This window comes from Antechinus flavipes, chromosome 2 (genome assembly GCF_016432865.1).
Source record: "Antechinus flavipes isolate AdamAnt ecotype Samford, QLD, Australia chromosome 2, AdamAnt_v2, whole genome shotgun sequence".
In the NCBI taxonomy this organism is placed as follows: domain Eukaryota; kingdom Metazoa; phylum Chordata; class Mammalia; order Dasyuromorphia; family Dasyuridae; genus Antechinus; species Antechinus flavipes.
The window spans coordinates 231,598,886-231,622,531 of record NC_067399.1 but is presented as its reverse complement, the minus strand read 5'-3'; the positions used below and the strand labels follow the sequence as shown (position 1 = coordinate 231,622,531).

Here is a 23,646-nt window from a genome sequence, read left to right as displayed (position 1 = left end):
GGAAAATGGGTGTTCTGAGGCAGAGGATGCTACAAGGGAACTGGATGCAGCAATGTGATACTTCCAGGAACAAAAAGATACCACAAGTTTGAAGCTTTAAAAACTAATGAATGTTTTCTTTTATTTATGCACAGATCCCATGCTCAGGGACCAAAGATCAAGTGGCTCTAAGCCTAGTGTCAGGGGTTGGAGGAAGATCAGAAATTAGTGAAAGAGGATAGCTCTGGGGCCAGGGTCTGGGGTCTTCTACATGAGAAGAGTTTGAGTCTCACAACACTCCTGGGTACTGCATGAATTCAATTAAAATCTAATTGGGAAATATTTAATGAAATAAAAACCTAATAGTATAAAATAGATAATGTTAATGTGATTTTCTAAGTGAATGTGTAGTCCTTGGGATCTTTATGAATGGTTTAGTCCCTCTCCTACCACTACCCCTGATGACCCGATTTCTTTTTTGAATTGCTCAACATCAGAGAGACAACGTGGAAAAAATGGATAGGCCTTCAGACCTGAAGTCAGGTACACCCAGGTTCAAATTGCAAATCAGTCATTTTCTAGCTGTGTGACTCTGGACAAATCATTTAATTGTTTGCTCTATGCCTCATTTTCCATATCTTTAAAATGGGGATTGAACTCAGTAGTCTCCACGGCCCTTTTTGACCTTAGAGTCTCTTTCTTTTTCATAGGTTCTATCTAAGGAGCTAATGCCCTGAGAACTGCAACTAAATCACAAGGTAGAAACAATTTGATCTCAATTACCAGACCAGCACTGAGGAAAATGAGTTTAGCAAAACATAATTCTTATATTCATTCTCTGGTTCTAGATTCCCTTAATGCCTTGATTGTAAGTAAAGTAGGATATAGTGAAAGGAGCATTGGATTTAGCCTTTAAGAGAACCGGCACTCATATTCCATTTCTACCCCTTCCTAGCATATAATAATGATGGAATCAGGGGTGTACAGTCGAACCTTGGGAGCAAGTCACAACCTCCCTGGGTCACCATTTTCTCATCTAAAATGAAGCAAATGGATTCTGTGAGCAGAGAAGCGGCTACACTGATAGTGAAATTCAATTTAATAACTACTGGAGGCTTACTAGGTATAGCTGAGGTTCTGTTTGATGATTGTCATTGGACTTAGGAAGCTCACATTCTAGTGGGATGTTGGAGAAGGCAGATAAGATATGGCACTTACATATATATCATATGCTAATGCATGAAAGGCAGAGTTGAAGTCTGAGGTGGGGTTGGGGAAGGTTTTATGGAGGAGATATTTGAGTTGGCCTTTAAAGAGGAGTAGAAATCCAACAGGCAGAGAGAAAAAGGGTAGCATCCCAAGTCTAGGAGTAGCATGAACAAAAGAACAAAATTGAGTCCAGCTCACTGCATTGCTCTCTCCTTCCCCTCTCCCCCAACTCTGTAGGGTGGACTGTGAGACCCAGCCTAAGAGACAAAAGATCCCTGGGCTCAAGTGTTTCATTTGTATAATGCTTTTAATTGATTCAAGTTTTTACAGAAAGGGTTTGCTTCTATTGCCAAGAGTGGAAGGCTCCTCAACAATTTGATCCCTTTAGCAGCCCAGATTAGGATTTTCCAGCTTTAGGTTTTGTTCTTAAGAATGAGAATGTCCCAGAGCAAGCTGGCTCCTCTGGATGCCTTCAGGAGTCTGCCCTCTAGACCCTAAACTAAAAAAAAAAATTCCATTTGATGCTCCCAACTGAGAGGAAGGTGTATTTTGAAGAGCTTTGAACAGTTAGTTTGGAGATTTGATTTTCACTGTGGGCCTTGTGAATGTGGGCAAATCACTTTCTCTTGCTAAACCTCACTTTCCTTCTGTGTAAAATGGGAATGATAGATACACTATCTAGATTAGTGTTGTTATGAGGAAATTATTTTATAAAGTACTATAGGAAGGTAAACCCTAAGAAGATCTCAGAAGGCACCTCTCAATTATTTGCAAAGGGTAGGAAACTGCACTTAATGAACTCCATTTTCAATGACTCAGTTGGTTTTACTAAAAAAATTTTTAAGTTATTGATCATGAGGGAGAGGGTTCTGGAAGGGGATAAAGATAGATTGGAAAATGTAGGTGATGTTAAAAAAAAAATTAAGTGGAAGCACTATTTCACAAATGGGGAAACTGAGGAGAAGCAGGCTCAATGTCACCTAATAAGCTAGCTGCAGACTGGGACTCAAAACAAAGGCCCCCAGTATTCCCACCCACTATCTTTACTTTCTTAGGTGCAGATAGGTGGCACAGTGGATTGAGCACTAGACCTGAAGTCAGGAAGCCCTTGATTCAAATCCTACCTCAGACACTTAATAGCTGCATGACTCTGGGCAAATCACTTAACCTGTTTGACTCAGCTTTTTCATCTGTAAAATGGGGATAATAGTTAAAAGCATCTACCTCCAGGTTGGTTGTGTGGATCAAATGAAGTAATTGTAAATTGCTTAGCACATTACGTGGCACATGCTAAGTACTATATGTCGGTGTAAAGGACACTCATCCAGGCAGCCCTTCCATTCTGGAACTCCTGCATCCATTGTTTTACATTAGTAGTCTATATCCCAAAGAGATCATAAAAAAGAAAAAAGGACTTACATGTGCAAAAATATTCATAGCAGCCTTTCTCATGGTGGCAAAGAATTGAAAATTGAGGGAATGCCCATTAATTAGGAAATGATTGAACAAGATGTGATATATTAATGTAATGGAATATTAATAAGAAATGATGACAGGCAGATTTCAGAAAAACCTGGAAAAATTTGTATGAACTGATGCAAAATGTAATGGGAAGAATCAAGAAAACATGTATACAGTATCAGCAAGATTGTGTGATGATCAACTATGATTGACTCAACTCTTCTCATCAACACAATGATCCATGACAAAGACAAAAGACTCACAAAAGAAAATGCTATCCACCCTTTGATCCAGCAGTGTTTCTATTGGGCTTATATCCCAAAGAAATACTAAAGAAGGGAAAGGGACCTGTATGTGCCAAAATGTTTGTAGCAGCCCTGTTTGTAGTGGCTAGAAACTGGAAAATGAATGGATGCCCATCAATTGGAGAATGGCTGGGTAAATTGTGGTATATGAATGTTATGGAATATTATTGTTCTGTAAGAAATGACCAGCAGGATGAATACAGAGAGGACTGGCGAGACTTACATGAACTGATGCTAAGTGAAATGAGCAGAACCAGGAGATCATTATACACTTCGACAACGATATTGTATGAGGACATATTTTGATGGAAGTGGATTTCTTTGACAGAGACCCGAGTTTCAATTGATAAATGACGGACAAAAGCAGCTACACCCAAAGAAAGAACACTGGGAAACGAATGTAAACTATCTGCATTTTTGTTTTTCTTCCCGGGTTATTTATACCTTCTGAATCCAATTCTCCCTGTGCAACAAGAGAACTGTTCGGTTCTGCAAACATATATTGTATCTAGGATATACTGCAACATATCCAACATATAAAGGACTGCTTGCCATCTAGGGGAGGGGATGGAGGGAGGGAGGGAAAAAAAAAATCGGAACAGAAACGAGTGTCAATATAAAGTAATTATTAAATAAAAATTAAAAAAAAATGCTATCCATAACTAGATAAAGAACTGATGGTCTCAAGAGTGCAGATCACATCATATTTTTTCACTTTATTCTTTCTCATATTTTTTTTTCCCTTTTGATCTGCTGCTTCTTTTATAACCTTTAACTAATATGGAAATGTGTTTTATATAATAGTATATGAATAAATATCTCAAATTGCCTACCATCTTCAGGATGGGGGGAGGAAAGGAGAAAAATTTGAAACTCAAAATCTTGTAAAAATGAATGCTAAAATTTTTCTTAATATACACCTAGGGAAAAAATACTACCAAATGTCAAAAAAACAAAACAAAACAAAAAACAGAAAAGATACTAGGATTGTGAAAAGACACTAGTGCCTAACAGATTGCTTAAGGGAACTGAAAATGTTTAGCCTGAAGACACAAAATGGGAACATAATCTCTGTCTTCAAGTATCTGGAGGATTGTCATAAGAAGATACCTATTTAACCCCAGAGGAAAGAATAAGGACCAGCAAAATGAATTTATAGGGAAGGAGATTTCAACTTAGGGGAAGGAATAACTTTCTAACAAATAAAAATAATCTTGTAATGATGGCTCCTGGTCACTTGATATAATATAAAAAATGAAAGATCGCCTGCCAGAAATTCTGTAGAGGAAATTCATGGGCACAGTGGGGCAATTTAACAATTGTAGTTTAGCCTTCTGAAATGGGCCTTGGGTCTGTGTCAGTTATCCTATTTCTTGTGCTAATGGTAATGGGGAGTGACACTCTAGGCTGGGATTTAGGTGGTGGGAAGAAAGAGACCAATTAAATGGGAATGGAGAATATAGTAAGAAAAGAGAGGAAAAGAGATGAGGGTGAGAGAAAGACCAGAGACAAACATGACTGTGGCAAAATACAGTTAGAAGAAGAAGCCTAAAAGCCTGAGGCTTTAGGGTAAATGTGTAAGGGCCAGATAATGGTGCTTGCAGTTAGAATTATTTGACATGTCTAAGCATTTCATAATTACAAAGTATTCTATAAATTATCTTTTTAATTGATACTCTCAAAAGTTCTGTGGGAAGTATGATTACTGCCATTTTAAAGGAGGAAACTAAAGGGTATTAACTTGCCCTAAATCATACAACTAGTATCAGCCAAGACTTGGATCCAGCTCTCCTATAGTATCAGCAACATTGTGCGATGATCAACTATGATTGACGCAGCTCTTCTCATCAACACAATGATCCATGATGAGTACAAAGGACACAAAAGAAAACGCAATCCATAACCAGTCCAGGGCTCCTTCATCTACCATGCCATGATTTATGACCCCATTTGCAGCTTGGGGGCTGACCACAAAGAAGTTGTTTCACTCAGACTTAAGGGATGGTTGCAGATGATGTCTGGCCTATGGGGATGCCTATAAGAGAGCAGAAGCAAAAGCAGGAGGAAGACTTGGCTAATGAATCCCAAGCTCAGACCAGGAAAGCTGGCAGGGGTAGAACTTCTTTTACTCAGCAAGCAGTAGCATTGACTCAAGAAGGGCCAAGGTCAGACATCCCTAAAATTGCCGAAGAATAAGACCATAGGAACACAGAACTGAAAGTGACCTTAGAACATACCAGAGGTTAAGTAGACTTTAGATACCATCTAGTCTAACCCTCTCTTTTTTATAGATAGATAACTGGGCTGAAAAAGCAAAATGAGGGGCCAAAGTAAGACAGGGAATACATAGCACAGTTGAGATTCAAAACCAGGTCCTTTCCTTTCAGATCCAAAGTCCTTCCTCCTCACTTCCGCAAGCTTCTCATTTTGATGCTACGGCTGCTACAGTCTGGAGACAAGGTGATTTGAGCTCTAAAACTGGGCAGGACCTGATTGGTCAGATACCCCCAAACAGACACTGTCTCAAAAGAGAGAGTGCAGGAAGCAATCAAGCCTTGTTGAAGAGCTCAAGGGCAGGTCTCAGTGAGTATGAGAGTGGGCAGGAAAGGATGTGTACAGTTGTGAAATCTGGCCAAAACAAGGAGCGTGGGAGACACAAGACCTAACTCTTGAAGGGCTGGCTCAGCTTAACCGAAGAATCAGGATGCTTTAGCTCACTTAGGAAATGAGGAGAAAGGAGTCCTACGTAGAACCATACTGAGGCTAAAACTGAAAATCCTAGAATCATGTCCCTATGGGGCCCAAGGATATGTGAATCACCAGGCAACATAGATTTAAAGAATGGCAGAATTTCAGAGCTGGGAGGATGTCAGAGTACATACTTAAGATGACAGTCCGATCTATACCTAAGAAGTATTCTCCACTTGTCCTGCTAGTACTTATTCCACTTTTCCTTGAAGCCCTCCAAAAAGGGAAGTGCCCAAAGCAGCCCATCCCACCTCTAATGGTTAAGTTTTTCCTTCAGACAAACTTAAGTTTGCTTCTTTTGCAACTTCCACTCACTGCTCCTTAACTCTGCCCTCTAGGACCAAATAGGTGATTCCTTTTCCACATGACAGCCCTTCAAATACAACAAGTCAGTTATCCTTTCCCTCTCTAGGTCTTTTCTCCAGGTTAAATATCACCAGTTCCTTCAATACCAGAAGGCCATTCATATGCTGGCTGCCATCCTCTTAGATGAAAGGAAAACAGCCCTATCCCATAAACTTGATGCTTTCAGTCTCAGAAATAAAGGCCATCTCCCCATACTTTACCCAGTTCTAATGGGAATTTCTACTTTAGGACTCAGCCCATAAAATATCTCCTCTATACTTGCCTTTTCTTTTGGGATACCATGGTGAGAGCTACTCTGAAAAGCAGTTGGAGGCCTCTATGGATTTTCAGAAGAAAAGTGGGAGTTCCCAGGCCTACCTTCTCACTGATTGTAGGCTTTCCCCCTGAATATTCCTTAGGTGAGGAAGGAGATGATCCTTTCCCACTCCAAGGCTCCAGAACCACTTGGGGAGGGGTATCTCCAGGTTTTCAGCTTTTGGCCACTTTTAGCCAGATAGGTGTGAGCAGCTGAAGGGCAGAAAAGACATATCCATGGACCTTGATTTTCACAGACTTGAGAAGGCAGCTGAGAAAAGTGGAAAAAATAATGAAAGTGTAATCAGAAGACCTGGGATTCTAATCCTGGTTCTGCTGTTTGTTAGGGCAAATCATTTAACCCGTGGGTCTCAATCTTCTCCATTTGCAGCTGAAGACTAGATGGTGTCTAGGGTCCCTCCCACTTCTAAGTCCTATGACCTACGATCTATGACATGCGGGCCAAATCAGACGCTCGGGGCCTGGGCTCTGGGAAGTTTCCCTCCTGAGATGTCTCATTGGAAGCCTGAGAGGGGCCCTCTTCGGTGCTGGAGGCATCCACAGAGAGGCTGGCCTCCTGCTGGTCACTGTTCCGCACGGCCGCCTCCAGGGCTTTCTGGCGTCGGTAGAAATGGGAGAATTTGTTGAAGATGATGGTGATAGGGAGAGCCACCACCAGGATGCCTCCCAGAATGCAACCCGAGGCGGCCAGCTTGCCCGCCACAGTCACAGGCACCACGTCCCCGTAGCCCACGGTCGTCATGCTCACTGTGCCCCACCACCAGCAGGCCGGGATCGTGTCAAATCCCACGTCTTCCTCCTTCTCAGCCGTGTAGGCCACACCAGAGAACACAGACACTCCCACAGCCAGGTACAGAAGCAGGATGCCCACCTCCCGGTAGCTATGCTGCAAGAGAAAGCAAAGGTATTGAACACTTTTCTATAACCCGCTCTTCTCCAGATCTCCCAGTTTTGCCGATGGCCTGCTGGGTAACCTTGCACCCATTCCTTTCCCTTTCTGGTCCTCAATTATACAATCTGTAAAATAAAAAGAGTTTTACCTGAATAATCTCTAAATTCTCTTCTAGCTTAATATTCTCCTATCTCTGACATTCTATGAATTCTAACCTCATTTCTTTAAGTCTTTTCTTGGTTCCCATCTCCCTTCACAAAGAGGAAATCAGGATAGAAGTCTGAGACCCCTTGAAGTCTAGACTAGACCTTCATCTGCTTTGGAGGAGATAATTGACACCTGTGACTAAAGGCTTGCTCCTCGATCAATAATCTTCTCTCTTCTTTGGAGCCATCAGTGTCTGCTTGTCTTGGCTCTCTGCCTTGCAGGAAGCAGATATTGCAGAAGGAGGGCCCAGGGCCTGAGAAATCCTTTTCTGAAGAGGTATAGAGCACAGGATGTCTAGCTAGCAGATTTTCACAAAACTTGCAACAGATTTTCCCAAGGTTTCCCACCCTCCTGCTCAGAGGCAACAAAGGGAACCAGTCTGTCACTGGTGAGCTGTGTGGCTTTGAACAAATCAGCTAATCTGTGAGCCTCAATTTCTCTTTTGTAAGCTGAGAAGACTGCACTAGAGGAAGCTTATGTTACCCTTTTACTCCTATTTGAGTTTTCCAAATACTTGTTAAATGCTTATCCATATGCAAGTGACAGTTGCCTAAGGAAACATTAAAAACAACAACCACCACCACAACCCTCAGTTACAGTCCTGTCTCAAGGACTTTACAATCTAATAGAAGGAATAAAATTGTGCACAAATAAATATGATTAGGGGAAAAGGGGGAAGAGTTTAAATAAAGTGCCAGATGAATAAGGAGAGATCACTTTCAGATACAGGGAAACTGCTTTGGTTTGTGGAGGCTCATAGGTTATAGGTTTAGAGCTATCTAGTTTAAAATCTTTCATTTTAATTTTCATTTCATTTTGGTTTTATTTTGAACTTGGCAAATATACAAATAAATCAAGCATTTCTATATACATTATAGAACAAGAGAGAGTTGTACGTGAAACTATGAGTTTCTATTATGAAAAGCTTGCTTTTTTTTAAAGTAGACGATAAATTCAACAGGAAACTTCCAAAGATGCCCCGTTTATCAGTGACTTCTCTGGCCCTTATTCTGTTTTCTTTCTGTTTGAGAAAGGCATAGGGGAGAGAAAGAAACCTTTTCCTTATCTCCTTTCTTCCTCCTACCTTTCTTCCCAGAGGATCCCTTCCAGATTTGACATTCTCTGTGAAGAAGGTGTAGGGAGCTAATAGTGCCAGAGCCTAGGCCAAAAGGTGCAGTAGAGAGCCAACTGGAATGACCAGTTAGTACACTGAGAACCATGAGACCCAAAAGGGAATCAAGATTAGAAACACCACCTGATGGGAAATGTAGGAAATATGTATATTTCTCACAGAACAATTGTAAAGAAGCAGCCACTAGGTGGCGCCATATTGCATAGATACTGACCTTGGCAGGGAGGCACATTTCCTGAGTTCAAATTTGACCTGACATTTTGCTATCTGTGTGACCTTGGACAAATCACTTAAACCTGTGTTCCTCATCGTAACATAATCTGGAAGAGGAAAGGACAAACCACTCCCGTATCTTTGCCAAGAAAACCCTAAATGGGGTCTCAAAAGTCAGACACCAACAGAGTACGACTTTAAAGAACACTGTGCTCTTTATGTTTTTTCACAATAATTCTGATCAGTAGAGGATTGTTATCTCTATCATTATGCACACTAGTAACTTACTAGCTCTGAAACTTAATAGGTCACCTATTATAGGTGTTCAGTTAAATAGGTCACTATTCAGTGACCTTAAACAAAGATTCAGTTAAATAGGTGTACAGTTAAATAGGTCACTCCCAGTTCCTTCTCTCACGCCCCCAGTGAAGTGAGCAAATAGGAGTGGGTATGTAATAGGCAGCTAGGTGGTACAGTGGATAGAGTGCCTGTCCTGAGCTCAGATCTGGTCTCAAAAGCTTATTAGCTGTGAGATTTTGGATGGCCTCTAATCTCAATTTTCACATCTGTAAAATGGAGATAATAACAGCACCTACCTCATATAGTTAAACAATTGTGGGGATCAAATGAGATAATAATTATAAATGTTTAACACAGTGCCTGGCACAGAGTAAGCACTATATAAATGTTAGCTATTATTATCCTTTGCTCTTAACTGACCCTTCCAGACCTTCTATCTGTTGCCATCACATTGTAACTTCTCCTCATTTGAAGTCCAATGGTCTGTAGCAGTGGTTCTCAAAAGTATGGTCTAGAGAATCCTGGGGATCTCTGAAACCCAGAGGGTCTACAAATTCAAAGATAGTTTTTATTTCCAATATGGTAAATGTCTATAAATATAATCCAGATAAACAAAAACTCTTTGGAGAGATCCTCAATAATTTTTAATAGGATAAAGATACTGAAAACAAAAGTTTGAGAACCACTGGTCTATAGAATGAATTCCAAATCCTTATAGTAATTATCCAACTTGGCTCTAGTAACTTTCCTTTTCAAGATGCTCAGTACTTGGCTCAAAGTCTTTTCCATTCCAACTCTTGTCCTTAAACTTGAGTCTTGAAAAAAATGCTATCATATCCTCTCAAACCTTCTGAACACTAATTTAATCGATTTCCCCAATTTCCATGACCAACTCCTTCATTTCATTCCAGTCCACACATAAATAGTCACATCATTCCTCTTGTCATCACTTTTAAATGGGCTGCCTCATGATCTTGAACTGTGAAATTCTTCTCTTTAACCATAACCCCCTCTTTCCATCTTACCCTTTATCTGACTTCTCCTAAGGCTTTTCTTCCTTCTCACCATGTCATCTACTCACTCTCTCAGTCCACTGCTTTTGCTCTGGCCTGATAGTCTTACCCTTTGATTAATAGGCTCAACTATGTAAGTTCTCTACCCTGGAATGCCTTGTCCTTTGACTTGCTCATGCCTTGCTGATTCCATCTTAGGTTGCTCATATCGCTTTTCTATTTTGCTGATCATAAGTGGAGGAAGTCACAAAACTAGGTTGCCTGGGACCACTACATATGGGCTTTTACTGCTGCATGGCAACTCTCTCCGTCCTCCTCCCACCCCTCACTGACTATCATATTCTCTGTAATATTTATCACACTCTTTATGTTTGATTCAAAATTTATCTATTGCAGTTCTTCACACTACCTCTCTCTCTTTCTCTGAACAAGACTATATTTCTTACTTTACTAAGGAAAAAGGGAACCATACATATCCTCTTCCCCTATAGCACACATCAAAAGCCTTCCTTACCATTTCCCATTTTTTTTTCCTATCTTTCAGTCTTTGATAGAGAAGTCACCATTTTCCTTACCACAGCAAATACCTTTACTTAAACTTTTTATTCCCCCTTCTATCTGCTCCAGAAGTTTATTCTTCCTTTTATCCCTTTTCTCTCTTTTTATTTTATTTATTTATCTATTAAAAATGAAATACAAAGAAAAAATAGAAAAAGAAAGAAAAAGGAAAATTGTCATGTGCTCAGCAGAACATCAGGGAGAATTATAATATATGTAACAATAAATTTTCATTTCAAGAAAGCATATATATATATAAATAGAAGACGTTTATTTTTGCTTATCTTTGCTTTCTTGTAGGTTATTCTTTTGTTCTCTGCTGTGTGCACTTTTTACTTCTTTTTTTCCCTTTTCATTCCCCAAACTTCCCCAAGCAGGTTACAATTAAGCAGATATGTGTGTGTGTGTGTATGTGTGTGTATGTGTGTGTGTGTATGTATGTTCACATCCCCTGCATATATATCTATACATACACATACATACTCCTACATGCAAGTATAAACACACATACAGTATTAATATGGCTGACATTTAATATAGATTTCTCTCTTGATTGAATCTTTTAAGTTTGACTTTGTCTGAGAGCAATGATTACTAGCCCTACTAATAAATTCTACTTCTAATCCTTGTTATTGTGTTTATGTGTATCTCCTATTTCCTATCCCAGCTAAATCTTATACTTCAGTTCTATTCCTTATCTTGCCTTACTATTACTTAACTTCCCCCCTCCCATGGATCCCTCTCATCTTCTCTACATTATCCTATGCTACCCTTTTCCTCCCTCTTTATCCCTCTCTCATTTTCAGTCTCTCTTTCCACAGTGCCTAGCAGATGTTAAAGAAATGCTTCTTTTCATTCCCTATTCCTTTCTTTCCCTGCTGCCTGGAAACATGCCCATTTTTTTTCTTTCTTTTAAAAAAAATCTTCACTTGACCCTGCCATCCCCTCAAGTTATCATTTTGTTTCACTCTTCCTAAAAAAAACCCAGCAAGGCAGCTAAATAATACACTGATAGTTTCTGGAGTGAGGACAGCTTGAATTCAATTGTGGCCTCAGATACTTACTAGCTGTGAGACGTGGGGCAAGTCATTTAACCCTGTTTATCTCAGTTTCCTGACCTGTAAAATGAGCTGGACAAGGAAATGGCAAACCACTCCAATATCTTTGCCATATGGGATCACAAAGAGTCAGAGATTACTGAAATGACTGAACAACAGCCTCCCTCCCAAAAAAATTAGGTACTGGACCTCTGATTTTATTGGTATAGGGAACACCCAGATGAGGAAACTCACTTTATCAATGCAAGTAAATGACTTCTGTAACTCACCTCTGCAATTTGCACAGAACACTGAGATATACAGTGACTTGCATGGTGTTGCATAGCTAGTATGTGGCAAACTTGGGCTTAAACCCAAGGTCTTCTTGGCTTCAAGCCTGGCTTTTGATCCAATATACTATGACTGCCTTTGTAACAGATCTGAAATCCTAGGTAAAAGCACCTCTATGCACTAGATCCACTCTTTTACCTCTCACTCACTTCAACAACTTTCAACAAATTACCTCTCCACCCATTTCCAACAACCTGGATTTTGGCTCCTTTTCTCAACCAAATGAAATTGCACTCTTCAAGTTTACCAATGATTTCTTAATTATTATTTTTTTTTTTGGCAAGGTAATCAGGGTTATGTAACTTTTGCCCAGGGTCACACAGCTAGCATCAAGTGTCTGAAGCCGAATTTGAAGTCGGTCCTGTACCGTCTCCTCTGCTTTGATTTCTTAAATAAGAATGTCACAGTCCTTTTCTAGACTAACAAGCAGCTTTCCCCTGACCATTTCCTCCCTCTTTATCCCTCTCTCATTTTCAGTCTCTCTTTCCACAGTGCCTAGCAGATGTTAAAGAAATGCTTCTTTTCATTCCCTATTCCTTTCTTTCCCTGCTGCCTGGAAACATGCCCATTTTTTTCTTTCTTTTAAAAAAAATCTTCACTTGACCCTGCCATCCCCTCAAGTTATCATTTTGTTTCACTCTTCCTAAAAAAAACCTCTCAAGGCAGCTAAATAATACACTGATAGTTTCTGGAGTGAGGACAGCTTGAATTCAATTGTGGCCTCAGATACTTACTAGCTGTGAGACATGGGGCAAGTCATTTAACCCTGTTTATCTCAGTTTCCTGACCTGTAAAATGAGCTGGACAAGGAAATGGCAAACCACTCCAATATCTTTGCCATATGGGATCACAAAGAGTCAGAGATTACTGAAAATGACTGAACAACAGCCTCCCTCCCAAAAAAATTAGGTACTGGACCTCTGATTTTATTGGTATAGGGAACACCCAGATGAGGAAACTCACTTTATCAATGCAAGTAAATGACTTCTGTAACTCACCTCTGCAATTTGCACAGAACACTGAGATATACAGTGACTTGCATGGTGTTGCATAGCTAGTATGTGGCAAACTTGGGCTTAAACCCAAGGTCTTCTTGGCTTCAAGCCTGGCTTTTGATCCAATATACTATGACTGCCTTTGTAACAGAACTGAAATCCTAGGTAAAAGCACCTCTATGCACTAGATCCACTCTTTTACCTCTCACTCACTTCAACAACTTTCAACAAATTACCTCTCACTCCACCCATTTCCAACAACCTGGATTTTGGCTCCTTTTCTCAACCAAATGAAATTGCACTCTTCAAGTTTACCAATGATTTCTTAATTATTATTTTTTTTTTTGGCAAGGTAATCAGGGTTATGTAACTTTTGCCCATCAAGTGTCTGAAGCCGAATTTGAAGTCGGTCCTGTACCGTCTCCTCTGCTTTGATTTCTTAAATAAGAATGTCATAGTCCTTTTCTAGACTAACAAGCAGCTTTCCCCTGACCATTTCCTCCCTCTTTATCCCTCTCTCATTTTCAGTCTCTCTTTCCTCAGTGCCTAGCAGATGTTAAAGAAATGCTTCTTTTCATTCCCTATTCCTTTCTTTCCCTGCTGCCTGGAAACATGCCCATTTTTTTTCTTTCAAATTTTTATTTGTTGTTATTCATTTGCTTTTTGGTCTTACTCTCCTTCTCTTTAGGATCATATACATTTCCTACTTCCTAACCATGGGTGTTCCCCTTTTCTCTTTCCCACCTTCTTTGTGATCTCAACTAATCCTATGAATTCTAATGCATCCTTAAGCAGATAACCCTGATTCATATATCCAACCCTGTTTTCACTACTTTCTCTAGCCTAACATCACCAAGTTTTTGTTGGGCATTCCCACTTGGATGTGTCATTGGCATTTTAAGTTTAGCATGTCTGTAAGGAAACACTCTTTCCTATGTCTATTGTGTTACCACAAACCTTGCAAATTCAAGGCTCAGATGCCATCTAGATGATAGCTAGAGGTCTTTCTTGATCCTCCTAAATTGTCAGTGCTCTTTCCTTCCTCATAGTATCCTCTTCTAATTTATGTATATAACCCAGTGTAGGGCAACTGGGCAGCCAAGTGAATAGAATGCTCAGCCTAAAGGCAAGAAGACCTGAGTTCAAATGTGGACTTGGACACTTACTAGACTATGTATAATCCTGGGCAAGTCACTTAATCCTGTTTCCTCATCTGTAAGACAGTTGGAGTAAAAAAAAATGGCAAAGCCCTTTATCTTTTCCAAAAACAAAAAAACCCAAAGGGGTCAGGAAGAGTCAGACTGAAAATGACTAAACAACAATATACCCCAATATAAAGTAAGCTCCTTGAGGGCAGGGACTTGACAATTTTTGTTTCCTGACCTAGTGGCTACAGAGTCAGCCTAGGAAGCCTTGATTTCAAGTCCTCCCTCTGATACATGCTGGCTGTAGGATCCTAAGTAAATGATTCTCAGTACTTCAAGCAACTGCCTAAGACTTTAAATTATCGAGGTTATTAACCAGCATTGGCAGAGGAAGTTCCCTATCAGCGAAATTACAGTACCCTTTTTATTTTACTTTATTTTTAGCACATTGCACGTAGAACAAATTCAACTGTTGAATTAGATTCCTAAGGTTATTTCTAGCGCTAAATCCTATTCTGTCAATACATCCAGGATCATTTTATTGATACCACACCTGAAACAAGTCACTCATTTTAACTCTACAGACGGGACTTCAAAAGTGAGACGTCAGAGGCTCAGCCGCCAGAACTTTGCCTTTGCTCACACTGCTAGTGTCAGGGCTTGAAGCTCAGTCATCCCCCTCCATGCCCAGGACTTCGGCCCAGCAAGCTGCCTCTGTCTAATAGTAACATTGATTATTACCTTAAGGGTGGCCCCCAGGGAGCGGAGCCCGGTGGAGTGGCGGGCCAGTTTGAGCACCCGAAAGATGCGCATGAGCCTGAAGACTTGCACCACCTTCCCCATGCTGCCCAGCTTCGAGGACCGGCCCAGCATGACACTCACAAGCAGCGTGAGGTAGAAAGGCAGCACGGAAACAATGTCGATGAGGTTGAGCGGGTGCCGGAAGAAGCGGGGCAGGCTTGGGGCCAGCAGCAGGCGGGAGGCCACCTCGAAGCTGAACCAGGCAATGCAGAAGTATTCGAGGCGCAACAAGAGTGGGTGGGCCACAGCCACGTCATCCTCATCGTGGTCCTGGTACTCCGGGAGGCTGTGGATGCACATGGCCGCGATTGAGACCAGCACGACGCCGATGGAGACGCAGCTGAAGAGCTTGCTCGGCAGGGAGTAGCCCGGGTTCTCCATGGTCAGCCAAAGGCGCTTGCGCAGCTGGCCGCAGCGCACCGCGCGGTAGCGCTGCAGGTCCTGGTTGAAGTCGGAGATCTCGTCTGGGGACGTGTCCACGCTGCTCACGTCGCTCTCCTCGTCCCAGCTGCGCCTGTGGCGCTCGAGGCGCCGCTCGTGGTAGCGGCCGCTGCAGCAGGCCGCCAGGAAGCAGTCGCCCAGCCCCCAGTACTCAGCTTCCTGGCCAAAGGCGAAGACGCACAGCTCCTCGAGCACGTGCAGCCGGCCCGTGCGGTAGAAGTGGAGCAGGCACAGGAAGAAGCCTGGGTGCCGGTCAAAGTAAAACTCTCGCTTGCTGGGGTCATAGTCGTCGCACAGCTGGCGGGCTTGCTCCTCCGACGCGGCGGCCTGCAGGCGGCCCAGCCGCGTGTCGGGAAACTGCGCCAGCGCCCGCGGGCTGAGCCGGCGCCGCACGCCACCCACATTCACATTGAGTGCCTCCCCAGGCAACCCGGGCCTCCAGAGGCCGCCGGGAGATTCGCTGACCATGGTGGCTCCGGAACGTACTGCAGCGTGCGCCTGGAGACAGAGGGAAGAGAAAGACAAACCTGCGTCTGGGGCAAGGAGGCCTTTCGGACCGCAGCGGGGTCCCAGCGCTCCTGACTCGAGGGGCTTTTCTCCCCTCCACCCCCATCCCAGAAATAGAGCCTTCCACCCGGTTTGGACAACGTGGCTCCCAACTTCCTACACCTCGCACGGGATTGTAGGATCTAATACTGAACAGGACCTCCAAAGTTGACCTGTTCGACTCTTTCAAAGTTTTTCAGAGTTCCAGAAAGGTTGTCTAAGGTTAAATAGTGTCAGAGCCTCTATTAGAACCGATATCCGTTGATTCCAAATCGAGGGCTCTTCAGTCAATTGGAAGTTGTCAGCTGGAGGGGAAAGCAGGGCTCCCGCGGTGAAGGAGGTCAGGAGGACGGGGCGTCCATCACTCTTCCCTCACCCTAGAAATCTCAACGACTTTCTCCAGAAGTCAGGGAGTTTCAGAACCGAAACGAACTGAAACCCCAGAGATTCAAACTTCCCACTGCAGCTCTGGCCACTTCCCCCTTCCAGGCGCTCCACCTGTGCCGTCGGGGATTTTTCTATAGCCGCACCAGCGATGTGTGGCCCCAAGCCTTTGGTCTGGTTCTCCCCTGCACCCCTGCACCCCATGGGAGACGACCTAGCCTGGGGTAGGCCGGCTCCCTGGTGTTGCCCCAGTTGCCGGCGCTCCTTACCGCTGTCCAAAACGGAGCACGCGCCTCACTGCCTCGCCCTTGACATTGGGAACTTCCCAGAGCCGCTTGTAGTGCCCTCTCCTTTGGCTGGTTCCAAGATGCTTAAACCGACCCCTGGCCGCCCTGCTTATTGCGTGCTTTCCGCGAGATGAGGGTACCCCGACTTTGCAAAGGGGAGACGGGATGCCCCGCGCCTCCTTGTGCGCTCTGGCTGGGGCTGCTTCAGTCTTTTCCCTAGGTTGAGCTGATCTCGAGCCCCGCCTACCCAAGCGGGGAAGCCAAGCTCGCCTTCTTAATGGACTCTCGGGCCGCTGCGTAAACCATCCCCCCCACCCCCGCCTCGGTTTCCCCCACCCCCCCTCGCCTCCCAGGCCGGGCAGCTAGGAGGGAAAGGGGGAATGGGAGGGGAAGGGCAGTCCGCGCCGGGGCCGCATCGATCGCTGCTGGTTCAGAAGCTGCGGGGGAAGGAAGAGATGACAGGAGGGAGGCAGGCGGCTTCTATTTCTGATTTGGCCAGGGCTGAGAGGAGTCCTGGTTTCAGGGGTATGATCACTTTGACCAACACCTCTTGCCTAATGTCTGTGACTGGGACATCCCACCGTCAGGGACCCCCTTAGGTCCAGTGATGAAATATTCAAGGCAATTTCCCCATAATAAAGATCCTTGGCCAGGGGCTAGAAAACCTGGCCAAAGCTCCCTCTTAACGTGGGTGAGGCATCAGGCAGACCCGGAACACACTCTGTACCTTCCATAGGAAAATAATAGCTCACTTCTATAGCTTGTTACAATTTACAAAGCACTTTTCTTGCAAAAGCCCTGGGAGGTAAGTAGTGCAAGTATTTTTATCCCCATTTTACAGATAACAGGAAACAGACTTACAGAGAGGAAATGGCTTTGTCAGGGTCACACGATTAGTTAAGTAAAGAACCGCCTCCTGAACCCCAAACTCTATCCACTACCGTATAGCTAATTTTCAAGAGACCCTACCAATTTTACCATCCCGAGCTAAACATAGCTTGAATTTCGTCTTTTGAAAACTGCCTGTTCATATCCCTTGACCATTTTATCCATTAGGGAATGACCTCTTGTTCTTATGAATTTGAATCAGTTCCATATATATCTTGGATATAAAACCTTTAGCAGAGAAACTTGCTACAAAGAGTAACATCCCCCCCCCCCCCAACTGTTCTCCTTCTAATGCAACTGCACTGGTTTTGTTTCTCAAAAACTCAACTTTATATAATAGAATCTGTACATTTTGCCTTCTGTGATCCTCTCTGTTCCTTGTTTAGTCATGAATTCTTTCTCTTTTCTTAGATCCAAAAGGTAATTTCTTCTTCCTTTCTATGGTTTGTTTATAATGTCACCTTTTAGGTCTAAACCACAAATCTATTTGAAGAGAAATCTAAGAAAGAATGATGTGAATTGTGACAGTTCACAGTAGAACCCAAGGAATACCTCCTAGGTTATAAAATAAAATCTTTTCTGTACAAGACACTAAGTTATGCATTGGAGATAAAGAAGAAAATAGTCTCTTCCTCCTAAGAGCTTATATTTTTTCAGGGAGTTCAACATATAGAAGAGAAATAGATAAAAGGGACTTTGAAGAAGAGGAAACTAACCCTTGGGGTGATTGGGAGGAAACAATTCTAAAAATTGGAAGGAAACTTGTACAAAATTCAGGGAATAGCAAATAAACCAGTTTGGCTGGAATGTAGAGATCATGAAAGGGATTAATGGGAAATGAGTTTGGAAAGTAGGATGGAGCCACAATGTGAAAGACTTGGGATGCAATGCTGAATAATTCCTATGATATCCTAAAAGTTATAGAACCACAATGATTTTTGAGCAGGAGTATGACACTGACTTGTGTTTTGGGAATGTCAGTTTGGCAGCTAAGAAAAACAATTAGGAAGCTTTTGAAACCTCCACCCCAGGTTACTCCCATCTTCTGCACTCCAACTCACGTGCTGCTAAATGGGGCAGAAGGAAGTTGCAAGACTCTGCCTACTATATACATTATAAATATATGTAATCCAAGTTCAGCAGGACCTTCATTGCAGCAAAGCGATCCTGGCATTTTTCTGTGTCATTTTTGACAAAAGCTTGGCCAAACCTCTTCTCTCTTCAAACTCTCCACCTTTCTCCCTCTCTTAATTTCCTATATTATGAGAAAAATGAGACTGTTCAATGTGAATTGTTTCTTTTCTTCATTTCAAAACCTCTTAATATCTCTTCCTATCCTCTTACTCTGATAATGAAGTGATCCTTTCTCTCTCTGTGTGCCTTTGATTTCACTCTCTCCTATGTTCTCCTGCAGACTAAAAAAATTAGCCATCTCTTCTCTCTAATTTTCTTTCTCTCCCAGTCTACTGGTCCTTACCTGATGGCTTCAAATATCCCAATTTTTAAAAAAGAAAACCTTAACTAAAGCTTACCCACAAGCAATCATACTAGATCTCTCTTCTCTTTCTGAGCCAAATTCCTAGAAAAAAGCCATCTATTGTCCATGTCTCTGTTTCTCCTTTTCTCTACCTTTGGTAGTATGGCTTCATACCTCATCCCTCAATTGATACAGATTTTTCTGAAGTTCCCAATAATCTTTTAATTGCCAGATCTGATCTGATGGTCTCTTTATAACATTAATCCTTATCAATATATCTACTTCATTTGACATTATTAATCACCCCTGCCTGATAGGTTCTATTCTTTAGCCTTTCAAAACACTACTGAATCCTGGTTCTCCTCCTACCTGTCTCCATTTGCATCTTATTTTTATTGCTAGTGATCATGCAGATTATGCTCTCTTAATTAACTGGATTGCAAAGTGGGTAGAACATGGGACCTAGAATAAGAAAGACCTGAAGACAATTCTGGCCTCTAACACTTATTAACTGGATGAACCTAGACAAGTTATTTATCCCCTGTTTGTTTTCATTTCCTCAATTGTAAAATAGATATAATAATAACAACAACAACAATAATACCTATCTCATGGGATTGTTAAGAGACTCAAATGAGATAATATTTGTAAACTGCTCTAACACACAGTTCCTGGCATGCAGTAGTTACTCAATAAATGCCTGTTTTCTTCCTCCCTTTTCTTCTTTCTTAAATGTGGATGTTTCCCAAGCCTCTCCCCATTCTCTTTTTACATTCTTTCTCAGTGACCTCATCAGTTTCCATAGGATTAATTAGCACTTCTGTGTAGATGACTCACAAATTTATATATCCAGCCTCCCTCTTCCTACATTTAATCTTGCATCACCAGTTGTCAATTGGATATTTCAAACTAGATGTCCTGGACACAACTCAAACTTGACATATCCAAATCTGATCTTATATTTCTTCCCAAAATTTTACCCATTTCAAAATTTCTTTATTTCTATTAAAGGAAATATCATTTCCCCAGCGTCAGGGATTCATTATTTTGTTTTTCTTCTTGATTTTTCATTCTCTCTTATCTCCTGTATCTAATTAGCTGCCAATTTTTGCCCCTTCTATTTCATGTTCTCTTGAGTCTGATCCCTCTTGAGTGACATAGCTACCACCTTAGATGAAGCTCTCATCACTATTGTTTTTGGCCTAGATTGGCCTCCTAATTGCCTCAAGTTTTTCTTCATTCCAGTTTATCTTCTATACTGCTGGCAAAGTGATTTTCCATAAAGACAGATTGGTTTATATCACTCCCTTCTTCAATAAACATCGGTGGCTTCCTAGTATGTCTTGCTCTTCACAACTGTCCTAAATTATCTTTCCAACCTCATTGTACATTATTTCCCCTCCCACATTTTTCAATCTAGCTAAACTGTCTTTCTTTATATCATCTATAGGTTACCACATCTCCTATCATCGTGCCTTTGCACTGATTGTCCACATGTGTGGGACACACAGGGTCACAGAGACCTTTCTTCCTTTAAAACTACCTTCTTCATGAAGTTTTTCCTAGGCCTTCAATTGCTGATGCCATCCCTTTCCATCCTGTATTTGTTTTGCATTTATTTATATTTATTCTCTTTGCTTATATCTTCTATATATTTATATGTATCCTTGTCACTTCTATGAGAATGTCAACTCCTTCTGAATAGATATTGTTTTCAATATTGTATTTGCATAGTGTATTGTTGGTATCCCAATATCTATTTTATTTCCTATAGTGATAAATACATAATACATTTGTGTTAATAAATATTTATTAATCAACTGAGATAATGAGGACTTGATAGAGAGAAGTTATGGGAGAAATATGAAGTTAGATTTAACAAGACTAGACAACTGACTGGATAAGGGGGAGACCAAAACATATCATGTCAGAGCTAGAAGAGACCTTAAAGCATGGTAGATCTGGAAAAGATCTTAGGTGTCTGTCAGAGGTGTTTTGAAAGTGAATACCTGGAAGGGTGGTGGTGCCCTCAGAAAAAATAGGAAAGTTTGGGAGAATAGGAAAGTTTTAGGTAAAGACAATGAATTCTAGTTTAGATCTGTTGAGCTTGAACTTCCATGAACGTTCAGGTAGAACAGTCAGAAAGGCAGTTGACAAAACAGTTAAGCAATAAAATTAGGGTCAAATACAGAGACTCAGGCAAGTTAGGGCAACTTGAGTTCAAATTCTGCCTTAAGCACTAGCTGTGTGAGCATGAAAAAAAATCACTTACTTCAGTTTCCTCATCTGCAAAAATGAGGATAATAATGGCACTTACATCTTGACACTAGGAAGACTATATGAGGTAACAAGTAAAGTGCTTTGCAAACCTGTCATATAAATGCTAACTACTATTATTTGTATAGCAGTGATAACTGAACCCCTGAGAGCTGATGATCTCACTGAAAGAAAGAAGGCCCAAGATAGAACTTTGGGGACACCCACTGGTAATGATTTAAGTGAGGGAGACTGAAGGGAAGGTAGACCAAAGAGAGACCCAACAGCATCTTGGAAACTAGGGGAAGAAAATATCCAGGATGGAGGTGGTCAACAGCATCAAAAGCTACCTGGAGGTCAAGAATGGGACCTGAGAAAAGCCCATGAGATTTAGCACTCATAAGAACCTGTCAACCTTGCAGAGGGCAGCTTTAGTCTAGATTGAAAGCAGTTGAGAAGTGAGTGGGAGGTGAGGAAGTGGAGGCTGTGAGCATAGATATCTTTTTCTTGGAATTGGGTAGGAGTGATATAGGAAGACAGCTGGAGAGGAAGGCAAAGTCAAGTGAAGGTTTTGTAAGGATAGGAGAGACCTGGGCATGTTTGTAGGCATCAAAGACGAAGCCAGGAGATAGAGATGTGGAGGAAGAGAGAAAGAACAGATGACTGAAGGAAGAAGCACATTCAAGGTGGGGTATGAGAAGGAATAGCATCAAGAGGGATCCCCTCTATTGGTGGGGGGAGGGTGGACCTTTGCAAGAACACTGCCTCTTTGGTAGAACCTGGAACATTAGAAGAGAGATCAAGCTCTTCCTGCCCACCCACCCTCTCCATACACAATAGAAAAGTCTCCTTGAGTACTTCCCTTCATCTTTGGCATCCATAGTCTACTGATGAATGATCACAGCAAAAATCACCTAGAATTCTGTCCCTGAAGGGAAACTTATGAACAGTTTGGAAAATGACAAAACAAGGACTTTCCAACATTGCCTTCATGGGTTAGTGACAAAATCAGGAAGGAAATCCTTATCTCCTGAATTGAGTCTTCTTTTCAAGGTTGTTGAAAAGTAGCATGGCATCTACCAAAGAGTGAGAGAGAACGTGTTGGAAGCCAGGAAGAACTGGGTGGAAATACTGTCTCTGACATACACTGTGTGACCCTTCACAAGTCACAAGTTTAAGCAACCCTCTACATTGCAAAAAAAAAAAAAATGCAATTATAAGTTATAAAGAAGATGCCACTTTATATCAAATAGAATGATTTCTATTTGAATCAAATAGAATCAAATAGAAATTCACCAGAGATTTCCCTATATCAATGAAATCACAGGTACAGTTCTCATTTCTTCCCAGACTGTTAGACCTGGAAAGGACCTGTGAACATAAGCCATTAGAATGTTACAGCTGGGAGAGAACTTGGAATTCAACCCAATTTGGAATCTAATCATTCATTAAATACCTACTATATGCAAAGGAGCATGACATATTGGATATAGTATTTCTTTGAAATACAGCAGACCTGATTTCAAAATCAGCTTTGATACATCTGCGTGACATTGGGTATGTTTCAGTGCCCTAGATAATACTCTTGCCTATAAATTACACATAATCGACGAATAAGCATTATTTATTTTTAAATAGGTTTTTATTTTCCCAAATATATGCAAAGATAGTTTTCAACATTCACCTTTGCAAAACCTTGTGTTCCAAATTTTTCTCCTTCCCCTAGACAGCAAACAATCCAATATAGGTTAAACATATGCAATTCTTCTAAACACCTTTCCATTGAATAAGCATTTATTTAGCACCTACTATATGACAGGCCCTGGAGACAAAGATGCCATTTTCTCCTCTTGCACATTTTATAGAGGAGGAAACTGAGGCAAATGGGGTTATATGATACAGCTAGTAAATATCTGAGGGAATTTAGAAAGATAAGTCTTCTTGACTTAAGAGCTAGTATTTTATCCACTGCCCCTACTAGTTCTATTGCCTTGGATAAATTACTTGTAAATGTTCTAGGCAACTCTTGAAGAGGTGTAGACCTTCATTAGTAAAGGTAATTTTCTTATTTGGGAGTGAGATCTACTCTACCAGCGAGATCACAGGTTCAGTTCCTGCCCTATACAAGGTAATTCTGGGAGTGGAAAGGCACTAGCTGCTGGGGGTGTGGTGGAAAGAGATCAATAAAGGCTAAATGAGTTGCTATTTTGTATTGGGGGAAAGGTTTCCCACAATGAGGGTTTCTCACAACAATGCAATCACAGTTCTAGACTTTCTCCATGCCCAAAACATGCAATAATATTGCCCTAGATTTTCAGTGCGGGAAGGAAACTTAGAAAT

General features: G+C 41.6%; 1 protein-coding gene across 1 annotated transcript; it reads right to left on the bottom strand.

Annotated features, from left to right (window-relative positions):
- Positions 1-87: 87 nt before the first annotated feature.
- Positions 88-16,012, bottom strand: KCNS1 (potassium voltage-gated channel modifier subfamily S member 1). The gene is made up of 2 exons (XM_051976489.1): positions 14,968-16,012; positions 88-7,269 (listed from the first exon to the last, which is right to left on the bottom strand). Exons 1-2 carry the CDS (start codon positions 15,934-15,936, stop codon positions 6,811-6,813), a joined length of 1,428 nt encoding a protein of 475 aa, XP_051832449.1. The 5' UTR covers positions 15,937-16,012; the 3' UTR covers positions 88-6,810.
- Positions 16,013-23,646: the final 7,634 nt, after the last annotated feature.